The 12,065-nt window shown below is 24.9% G+C and overlaps 1 protein-coding gene and 1 long non-coding RNA gene across 3 annotated transcripts; both read right to left on the reverse strand.

The window, feature by feature from the left end:
* Positions 1-931: 931 nt before the first annotated feature.
* On the reverse strand, positions 932-3,955 carry LOC114170451 (uncharacterized). 2 transcript variants are annotated; one of them, XM_085668438.1, is made up of 10 exons: positions 3,842-3,955; positions 3,508-3,579; positions 3,197-3,280; positions 2,514-2,609; positions 2,374-2,433; positions 2,223-2,300; positions 2,082-2,141; positions 1,946-2,002; positions 1,669-1,728; positions 934-1,236 (listed from the first exon to the last, which is right to left on the reverse strand). In XM_085668438.1, the coding sequence occupies exons 1-10, from the start codon at positions 3,928-3,930 to the stop codon at positions 1,164-1,166; spliced, it is 729 nt and encodes a 242-aa protein (XP_085524564.1). In that variant the 5' UTR covers positions 3,931-3,955; the 3' UTR covers positions 934-1,163. The 2 variants fall into 2 exon arrangements, with proteins under 2 accessions (XP_085524565.1, XP_085524564.1); XM_085668439.1 differs by lacking the exon at positions 1,946-2,002 and having other exon boundaries at positions 932-1,236.
* Positions 3,956-7,189: 3,234 nt separating this feature from the next.
* Positions 7,190-11,508, reverse strand: LOC114170654 (uncharacterized). The gene is made up of 7 exons (XR_003601117.2): positions 11,375-11,508; positions 9,224-9,313; positions 8,785-8,851; positions 8,654-8,718; positions 8,509-8,590; positions 8,381-8,442; positions 7,190-7,566 (listed from the first exon to the last, which is right to left on the reverse strand). It is a non-coding gene; the product is annotated as an uncharacterized LOC114170654 (long non-coding RNA).
* Between the last annotated feature and the right edge of the window lie 557 nt (positions 11,509-12,065).

Raw genomic sequence — 12,065 nt, forward strand, 5'->3', positions numbered from 1 at the left:
CTTTCCTTTTAATTTAGAAGTGTTTTTATTTTTTTTGTTTAAGTTTTATCGAATTGTCAACTTACTTTACCTTGATTATCGATTGATAGATCAATGTTGTTAATTTTGAGTTCATGAACTCTACTTACTGAATTTTTTATGTTTTCTTTTTTCCATATTTAACTTTTAAATTTGTTTTTGTATTTTCAAATAGAAAAAAAAACAGAGAACTTTCTTGAAATAAACACTCAAAAAAATTTTCATGTGCCCCTCTTGAATAAAATGATAATAAAACTATAAATATTGTTACTCACAAATTCTTTTTATAAATTTCTTAGTGTCTGCTAAACACAATTCAAATGCAATACACATTAAATAACTACTAAATATTATTTGTAAGTGAAAGTTAAACCAACGTGTATACGATAAACAATTATTTTACATACTATATATTAGAATTAGTGAAGGAATAGTCTTGGTTAGATCAATATTACCTTCATAATATTAAATTATGTTCCACCGATTACATTAACTTCGTTAGCCAAGAGTGTAGAGTATTATATCTATACTTCATATGGCAAAGTTTGGAGAAAGTTTTGTATCTCGGAACAGAAGCTAAATTATAACAGAATATAATTCACTACTAAAAGAAATTTACTCTTAAGCTAATTTTGAAAATAAACTAAACTCACTAATTATCATTATTGTAATTAATCTCAATCTTAAAAGACATTTTTATATTATTTTTCCCATCGACGGTTCTTCTACATGTTCTGCTCTTTGTTTTTATTTTTTATCTTAATTCTCATTACTATTTAACTAAAATATATGATTTTGGACATTACAATCTAAAAATAATCTGAAATTGAATTCTATAATGAATAATTTTGGAATCAAAATATCAGTCATTACAAAATATACTATGATACAAAAGTTATATCTTTAGCACAAAATTGAAGCATTAAAATTTATTACAATCCAATAAGCTCCACATCAATTTGGGATAATTCTTCATTTAAGAGAAATTCAAAAATCCATCTCACATTACACTAAGTGGTCGAAAAGATTAAAAATTGGTAAAAAAAATACCTATAATGTTAAAAACACTTATTTTTATTTGAAGGATTAAATCATAAGCAATGCTATATTATTGGACAATATTGTAACATTGTATTTGTCTTGAATTAAAGCTCATCGTGAAGCATTGTATCATTGTTTGTGACCATCTTTAAGGGATTTGAAGCAGATTCTTGAGTCCTGAAAAATTTATGAAAAACCCGTTAGTATTTTTATTCTCTCTTAATTTCTTATACTATCTTGCCAAAAGAGAAAGAAAGAGTCAATAATTTATTTGATACTATTGATACATAATTGATATTTAAGTTATTAGCAACGTACTTTTGTAGTTGTTTATTAATTTGATTTTTTGGTGAAAATGGAGGTGGAGGAGCTGAAGCCCTACAAAAAAGAAAGAAAGAGTCAATAATATATTTTATATTGTTAATACATAATTTGAAGTTTAAATTTTCACGAACATACTTTTGTACTTCTATATTGGAATTGCTTAACAGAGCCTCCTCCTGAGCCTGAGTACTTTGAGATGGGAGAGAGGGTGTCAAAAAAAAAGGAGTAAATAATTTATTTGATACTATTGATACATAATTTATATTTGAGTTATTAGCAACGTACTTTTGTAGTTGTTTATTAATTTGATTTTTTGGTGGAGATGGAGGTGGGGGAGCTGAAGCCCTAAAAAAGAAAGAAAGAGTCAATAATTTATTTGATATTATTGATACATAATTGATATTTGAGTTATTAGCAACATACTTTTCTAATTGTTTATTAATTTGATTTTTTGGTGGAGATAGAGGTGGGCGAGCTGAAGCCCTACAAAAAGAAAGAAAGAGTCAATAGTTTATTTGATATTATTGATACATAATTGGTATTTGAGTTATTAGCAACATACTGCAGTTGATTATTAATTTGATTTTTTGGTGGAGATGGAGGTGGGGGAGCTGAAGCCCTACAAAAAGAAAGAAAGAGTCAATAATTTATTTTATATTATTTATACATAATTGATATTTGAGTTATTAGCAACATACTTTTGCAGTTCTTTATTAATTTGATTATTTGGTGGAGATGGAGGTGGAGGAGATGAAGCCCTACAAAAAAGAAGAAAGTGTCAATAATTTATTTTATATCGTTAATACATAATTTGAATTTTGAAATTTTTACAAACATACTTTTGTACTTCTATATTAGAATTGCTTGAGAGATCCTCCTCCTGTGCTTGAATAGATGTAGATGGGGGAGAGGGTGACCTAGAAAAAAGGAGTAAATAATTTATTTGATATCATTTATACATAATTAATATTTGAGTTATTAGAAACATACATTTGCGATTGGTTATTAATTTGATTTGGTGGTGGAGATGGAGATGGAAGAGATGAAGTCCTATAAAAGGAAAGAAAAAGTCAATAATTTATTTTATATCGTTAATATATAATTTGAGTTTGGAATTTTTACAAACATACTCTTGTATTTGTATATTAGAATTGCTTGACAAAGCCTCCTCCTCAGCTTGAGTAGTTTGAGTTGGTGGTGAAGGTAGAGATGGAATAGATAAAATCCTATATGAAAAAAATAAGCAATATAATTTTTATATCATTGATATATAATTGATATTCAAGTTACATACTTTTGCAATTCAATATTACAATTGTACCACATTTTTTTTTCTGAGTTGAACGTGAGATGAAAATGGAGAAGATATCGTCCTAGAATCAGTATTTTTTTTTATCATAAATATATTATTGATATTTGTGTTACTATACTAACATAATTTCTTTTATATTATTGAAATGTAATTAACATTTTAGTTATTAACATCATACTTTACTTAAATAAAATAAATTACTTAACATGATCTATCTTAAGTTGGTGATGAAAATATAGAATGTAAAAGTCAATTTAAACCCTATTAAAATATTCAATAATTTTCACACTCCTCTTTTCTCTCGTAATTAATTATCTTTCGTTTTCTTTTCTCCCTCTTTCAACCTCTTCCTCCCCATTCTATCACACCAAACTCAATTAATCTCTCTTAAATACATTTAAAAAACTATGCATTCTTTTATACTTTCGAAACTATAATACTAAAATAAAAACAATAATAGTTATATATGAAGTTATATTAAGATATAGGGTAAGAACATACGTTTCAATTATTATATCGGAATTTAGTATTTCGTTCTGAGTTTCGGTATCTGGAGGCGGTGCTTTGTCAGAATCTCTCTCAGTCCTTCATAGAAAAAAATAAAGTACCACAATATATTATTATACAAGGTAAGAGAAAAAGTATATTAAAATAATAAAAATCAATAGAGTGTGATTATTTGAATTTAAAATAGTAATTTAAAGTAATTGAACTAAAATATAATTTATTAAACAAAAAGAACCAGATAAAATCATTTTAGATACATGATAAACTAATAAAACTAATATTTCTGAGTTATTTTTGTAACATACGACTGGGTTCTTCCAGTTTGAGTTGGTGGAGAAAGAGGAGATGATGGGCGTCTCACATAATCACTTTGAGCACTGCATCAAAAGAAAATATTGTAAATACAATGATTCAATAAATATATATATATATATATATATATATATAAGTTCTTTTGGTGTTGATCTTAGCTACAACTATGATCATTACATTAAATAAAACCCTAATAACAATAAAATGTAACGTCTCTTAAGCCCATCAAACAAAATCATTCAACCATTTATATTTAAACCAAATTAGGGTTTATTGAAGGAAGAGATATATAACAATTAAAAACAAATGAGTAACAGAATCAATTACCTTATGACAGAAGTAGGAGAAAGATGATGCAGCATCAGTGATGAAAGAAGGAACGGAACAAACGCGATAAAACCCTTTAGAAATGCCATATCGGAAAAACGTTGTGAAGTTGTTGTTGTTGTTGTCTGAGTATGATTCTTGTGGAGAAAAAATGAAGTGATATTTATAGATGATAGAATGCAAGTGGTGTTGGTGAAGAAGAGTCTGAGTGATGTATAAAACTAAGTGTTTGGTTCTTAGTCTCAGCTTTTTGTCTCTGCTTTTTGTCCTAATTGGAAATTCATATTCTAATTGGAAGATAAGTGAGTTTACATTATTAGCATAACAACTTCCATCTCCTATTCTTTTTGTCTTATATGGCCATCAAAAGTTTCAATGCTATTTCTTTGACTGAAAATTTTGTTGGAAGTTGACACATGTGTATTTAAACCTACTTTTCTCACTCAAAATTATGTAACAAGAAATTTTATAAGGGAAATTTTTCGTGTTAGAGAACGCGGAGTTTCCAGCTGAAAGACAAATATGTACCTTTGTTAAATAGACTTTTGGAAAACATTCTTCTTTTTATTTATTTTTAATGCATAGTTTTAATGAGTCAAGTTCCATTCTTTTCTCATGTTTGAACTTATATCAACGTGTTGAATGATTTACCGAAGAATGACAATCATTGACTGCAAAGCCAAGTAATGTGAATCCATTCTTTTTCTTAAGTTGTTTGAGAAGTTTCTCTTCATATTTAGGTTTTATACAAGAAATTCAATTTCTAATAATTTGACACAGATTAGTCATATCTTGTGATATATTGTTCAGACTTAATATAATGTCACAGTTTTTCACTAACATTTAAAACAAGCCATCAATAAATCCATATAAATGATCACTAACCACCATCAATATAAAATCCCTTTGAACAATAGTTTTGTAAGTTTTTTCTTTCTTGTTGAAAAATAATGGAAGCTTCTTATAATTAGATTTATGAAAAACAAATACAAATGTGAAATAATCACACATAAAATTAATAAGAAAGTTTAACCATTTATACTTACATCTCAATATTGTTACCTACTTTGAAATATATATATATATATATATATATATATATATATATATATATATATAATAGGAGTTTACAAAAATCCTTTACTCACAACTCAAACAAATTTTAAAATATAAAATATTCATTGAACTCTTTTTTTTTAACACTCTCCTTCTTTTTTGTAGTTGAAATATCTTACTGCAACATTTTAGTCCTATTATAACATGGTTAAAAAAAGCACCTATTATAAAAAAATGATATTTAGATTTAAGAACATATATGAATTATGATAATATAAGTATTATCATACAAGTGTTGATGGCTCTTAATGTCGATTGAGGGGTCATGTATGAAATTTGATTCCATGTAAGTAGTCCAATGATGAGATGCTAGAGTAGCAACAAGTTCCACCAAGTGTATTAGATGCGTAATAGTATTAAACAAGTGTCGTATCTATAAGGATTTGTTATAAGATCATCCAATATTTACTACCGAATTGAATGGAATAGTGTTTGTTGTAGGTGTGTATGATTATAAAAACAAATTAATCTAAGATTTGGAAATTATAATGATAAGTACATGCTAAGGTTAGATTTTTTTTTATCTCTTCTATTTCTAGTGTATTATTACTTATCTTTTATACTTAATATGTTATTCATTCAATATCTTGGAAGTACTTTAAGGTAGATCTAGGCTCATTCCTACAATCTACAACCTAAGAACTTCATACCCAGTACAATTAATCCACTCCTAGTTGAATGAATTATTGCCTTAAGTGTGTGACTTTTTTTCCAACTCACCTTTTAGATCATATGCAAGCCTCTAATAAGAATGAGTTGATTTGATTGAACAACAGTTTGAGACCAGTCTCCCAACTCACTCAAAACCATTGAAATAAAATGAGTTGTCAATTCATCCACACATCAAGCCAAATCAAATCACAAGATATTAAATAAAAGGACATACATAAATATCAAAGAGGCAGTAGTATAGAATCAATTACATTCAACCTCAAAACAAGAGAGTTTAACTACTCACGTTATAGAAAAAACTAAGCTTTAGGAGTTGTTGTTCCTCTCTCATGCCTCTCACTAAGATAATCTACTTTAGTACATAGAAATTTTCTAAAGAAGTTGAGAATGAGATGCTAAAAGTAAAGCCTTGTATTTATAGATGATTTTTGGCGATTCTCAGCTTCAGATTCAAGAACAAGGTTTTCCTCTCATGGTGGGTTTTCTATTCATCTCAACCCTCCGTTATGGTGATCAACACTCAAGTTTTCCCTTTTTGGAGGATATCTTTGATTGCTCAACTCTTACTTTTGGTGCTTCGCCTATAATTCCTTTTGAATCTTAAGACAGGTTATCTAATCCAACAATTGAATCCTTAGTATCATCATTAAGAATAGGTGAAAAAATAAATTTGTATTATTTTCATCTTCACATTTTACCTTTCACTTTCTCACTTAAAAAAATGAATTTATTATTTTATTTTTCATCAATATACCTAATATTTTTTAAAAATGTTAAGACTAAAAAATAATTTATCAAAATGTAATAAAAATTTGAAAGACATAATTACTAAAAAAATAAAATATGTTAATCAAGTCATGTCTCAAAAATGTTACAGAAGAAAACATATAGTATATGACTTCTCTTTTTTCATAAAAAAATAAATATACAAAAAACTTATAAGAGAAAAAAGTAATAAATATCAAACTAATATTTTTCAATCAAGAGACAAGAGAGTGTTACATTTTTATCTTAAAGGAGATAAGAGAATTGATGATAGATAAGAGTGACGAGAATGAATTTGTGTTTAACTTTATACTTTTTTCAAAAACAAAAAACAAAAAAGATATAAAAGAAGATATGCAAGAGTAGTAAATAAATATAATAAATAAAAAATTTAAAATGAGAGAAAACAAAAAAATATCTCAATAAATTTTATTATTCTTTATTATATTTAATTTATTGTTAACATTAAATATTATATTCTATAAAAAAATAAAATTCAATCTAAAAATTTAAAAAAAATGTATATATTTTAAAAATAGTTTTATAAAATTTAAAAAATTTTGGGGCATGGCCCCCCTAATGCACTTCTAAGATCTGCCGTTGTATATAAGGTTTTGCAATAGCATATATCACGTCATAATATGTATTAGAATCAATTTTCTGTTTTGCAAAATTTATGGTGACAATATCATATATCGTCACAAAATTGTTCATAAAGTCTTTGTAATAAATTTCGAAATATGTGATTAATCAATTTTTTTTTTCGGAACTAAAATATACTATGATAGAAACAAATTCAAATATGAATGCACTCTTATATTAAATATCGACTATGGTATCACGTATTATGTGAAGGATTCAAGTTCCTTTGCATTACACAATCATAAACAATTATATATTATTGTACAATCCAATAAGTTCCACACCAATTTCTACAATAACTTTTTATTGAAGGAAATTCAAATATCAACATCTCACACTCAACTCTTTCACAGAAAAAAAGATAAAAAAAATACACATAATGGTGTTAAAACACCTTTTTATTTCTTTCAATCATAAGCAACACTATATTGTGGTAGAATATTGTAACATAAGCTAATATTTCTCTCGAAGTTCATCGTGAAGCATAGTATCATTGTATGTAACCGTGATTTGAAGAATATTCTTGAGTCCTGAACAATCCATGTAAAATTAGTTAGTATTTTTATTCTCTCTTAATTTCTTATGATATATTATATACTTTTAACATAAAAGTGACTCTCATGCAAAATATATCACTCACATGTATGCCTGTAAATAGAGAGATAGAAAAATAAAATAAATAAATAAGAAAGATAGATGGATAAATAAAAATATATTAAACGCAATCAGAGAATAAAATAAATGAAAATGCATCACAAATCTTTTTCGGTGAAGACCAAAAAAAGTAATAAAATGAAAAAAAAAGTACTCTTAAAAACAAATAATTTCATAAAAGAAACACACATGTAAAAGTAATAAATTAAATCTGCCTTAAGTAGAAAGTGAAGTAAGGTTTTAGAATTTTAATATTTGAGCATAGTCAAGTCCCTACGCTACTGGAAACCTTTTGCTTCCTTTTATAGTCTTAAAATTAGTAAAATAGAGGTACATATATGTGTAAAATTTTTTTATATGTATTACATTAAAAATAGAATACAATTCAAATAAAGTTATTGTCAAAGTAAATTTCAAAAGGAATATTGTGGGTAGCAATAATATGGAATTTATGGAAAGAGAAAAATTATGTAATTTATGAAAATGAAAATATCGATGTAGAAGAGGTTCATATTCCAATGTTAGTTAGTTTAATGACAAAAAATATAAGGGAAGGAAAATAAAAATTTCAATGTAGCAATAATGGTAAAATGAACTCTACTAATTAATTTTATAATAAATAACTTCAAAAAATGAAATAACAAGATTATAAAAGATGTTGCTTAAGTCATTAGCAACAAGCCTTAATACCTCTGGAGATCCAAATTGTTTGACACATTCTTCTAAATTTAAGCTGGTGGTGACTTCGACTCCTAATAAAAAGGGTTAGTAATTTTATTTTTAATATGTAATTGATATTTAAGTTATTAGTGACATACTTTTTTCTCTTTTTGCTCTTTCGAAGTTGATGTATTCTTGTCTGCTTGTGTTGGTGACGAGGTTGAAGTAGTATCACCTTTCCTATTAAAAAAAAAAATCAATAATTTCTCATAATAACTAATATCTAAGTTATTTACAACTTACTTGGAATTGCTTGAATCATCCTTCACACTTTGAGTTGGTGATGGAGAAGTGAGTGGCTTCGGGTCCTATTGAAAAGGGTTAGTAATTTTCTTTTTTATATAAAATTAATATTTGAGTTATTACTAACGTACTTCGGAAATTGATTGAGTCGTAGCTGCTTGTGTTGTCGACGAGGTTGATGTACTATCACTTTTTTTCCTAATAAAAGAAAAAGTCAATAATTTCTTATAATAATTAATCTTTGAGTTATTTCTCATATCAATAATATATAATAAAATAAATTAATATATTACATATTAATATTACTAATATTAACTTTATTACTAATAATATTAATAATACTAATACTAATAATAAGATATAATAGTAACATGTAATAATAGTAATAATAATAATAATAATTATTATTATTATTATAATATTAATATTGATTATAATTTTATTATTATCACTATAAATAATATTTAAAAAAAATTAATACTAATACTCATAAAAATATTATTACAATACTAATATTATCACTGCAAATAATATTATAATACTAATATTTATAAAAATATTACAACTTACTTGGTAGTGGTTGAATCGTCCGTTTGAGTGGATGCATCTTCGGTTTGAGTTGGTGATGGAAGGGGAGCAGGATGAGAATCACTTTTACTCCTATAAAAAAGAAGTAAAAAAATCAACTAACTAATTCTCTTTTCATTTCTCAATAAATTTAAAATATATATATATATATATATATATATATATATATATATATATCAGTGAAAACACAAACATTATTATATATTCATATTTTATAATTTTTATAGTTAAAATCATAAAAAATATATAATTAATTTTTAAAATAATTATTTAATGTAAACTTAGAAAAATAATATATATATATATATATATATAAAGAGTTTGTAAAATAACGGTTAAAGATAAAAGAGATTTTTAAAATAATAAAATTAAAAATAAATTATTTATAAAATAATTAATTTTTAAAATGATAATTAAAAGTAAAACTAAAAAAACAAATGTGGACATAAAAGAAACTATATCTTGGTATATTATTATAGATATATACTCAATCATTGATCTAATTTAAAGTCTAGATATTTTTATAGTAGATATTTTTAAACTAATTAATATATGAAGTTATTTATGAGAAAATTAAGTAATTCAATTCATCAATTTCAAAAACGTTTTATGAAGTACAGTAAAAAGAAAAAGATGTTTAAATAAATATCACCAAAAATACCTAAAAACATAAATATAATAAATATTTTAGATATTAATAATGACATACATACATACATTTGTATTTTTATACAGGAATTTCGTAGTAATACACAGTTTTTGAGTTTATGAGGTGGCGCTGTGGTCAGATCACTTTGAATGCTTAAAAAAAGAAAAGAAAAATAGGATAATATTAGCTGTGGATTTTGATCAACATTCTAATAAAAATCAAAATAATATATTTAAAATTTATATATTTAATATTACTATCATTTCATTTAATAAAAATAAATACATAATTTAGTATAGTTATAACTATAAAAGAAACATGTTTAAAAGATTATTCATCACTTCTTCATATTCTTAACTCATCAATAATTGAATCATATAACTAAATCTTTTAGTTATTTTTTTCTAATGTAAATAACCATATTATCTGTAAAATATTTATCTTACATTTTATTAACGTGTATAGATTGATTCAAAAGTCTTCGCAAGCTTTCATTTCATTTATATGCGATGAACAATCAATTTCTCTTTTATTAATTTCTCTTTTATTAATTTAAAAAAAAGAATTATTCTTTTCTTTAATCAATATACCTCTTTATAAAAAAAGTTTAAGACTAAAAAATAATTTATCATAATCTAATAAAAAGTTAAGAGATATAATTACTAAAAAAACAATAATAATCAAGTTACAGTTAAAAACTCCCGCTATGAAAAATCACATAACATGTTATTTGTTATTTTATATTCATAAAAAATAAATATACAAAGGATCATGAGCTAAAAGATAGTACTAAATATTAAATAAATATTTCACTATCAAGTAAGATAAGGGAGAATGACTTTTTTTTCTTTAAGGATGGAGAGAAGATATGAAAAATGACAGCATAAATAATGAGAATTTTTTTTCTTCAATAACAAAAAAAAACATATAAGTGTGAGAAATGAGTATATGTTAAAAACTAATTCATCTATTACCCCTTCATTTGGCACAACAATTGGTTGTTTGTACAAAACCTCTTACACCAGCACTATTTAGATCCATATTTTTCAAACTTGGAATGATTAACATACATTCTTCGGTATGAGGGACTAATACATGTAGCCAAATTGATTTCAAAATCAATTTCTAATTATTTTGGCTTTCCTTAGGATGATATTACCTTAATTTAAGCCTTAATATTGTTTATATGTTTTAATCTAATTTTATTATTTATTAACATTAAATATTATATTTTATAAAAGAAACTAAAAAAAATACCTACTTTTATTTCTATTGATTTTTCAATATATTATTACCTAATTTAAAAAGATACATATAATTTAAAAAATTTAAAAACACATATAATTTAAAAAATTTAAAACACATAATTTAAAATAAAAATTCAAAATGTTGGGGGCCATGGCATGAACTAATATGAAACATATTAATTAGGTTTTCCTCTGAGATGTAAAAACATATCAGCTCTGATTCATCAATAATATTACCTTATGACAGAAGTCGGAAAATGATGATGCTGTAACCCTAAGGAAACAAGGAATGGAACAGTCACACACTCTACAAAACCCAAATTTACAAAAACGTTCTAAAATCTTTTTGTGTTTTGTTGTTGGAGTTTGATTCTTGTGGAGAATTGTGATTGTTAACAGAAATGAAGTGATAGTTATAGAGATCTTAGAATGCAAGTGGCATTGCTTAAAAATAATTTGTTTGCTTATTAGTCTCTTTCTTGTTTCAGCACTGTCCTTTTCGAATATTTTAACTCAAAATTAAGTCCAATGACATCATCATTAACACCTTTCCTCTCCAACAACAAAAGAACCAGTAATAATGCAGTGCCAAATTTTCAACAAATACTTTGATTATGTCAAAATCTAATTTTTTAGAGATACTAAATATATAAAATATATTAAAATTTAAAAAAAAATCAAATTATATATTAATTTATATAAAAAAAATATGGGGAACAAAACCTCCTTCGACCATCACAATTATCCGTCACTGCTATGAACTAGTTTTTGATTGGTTTATCTAATATCAAAATTAATGTATACTATGGTAATTCCTCTTGACTTTCACAAAGAATATGTAATTATTTGTTTGATTGAACAATTTGATGCAGTTTGAGATGTATATTTAAACACAAATTGCTCAGTCAAATGATGTAAAAAGATATAA

This window comes from Vigna unguiculata, chromosome 11, assembly GCF_037176805.1.
Source record: "Vigna unguiculata cultivar grain cowpea cultivar isolate G323 ecotype 2 chromosome 11, ASM3717680v1, whole genome shotgun sequence".
Lineage (NCBI taxonomy): Eukaryota > Viridiplantae > Streptophyta > Magnoliopsida > Fabales > Fabaceae > Vigna > Vigna unguiculata.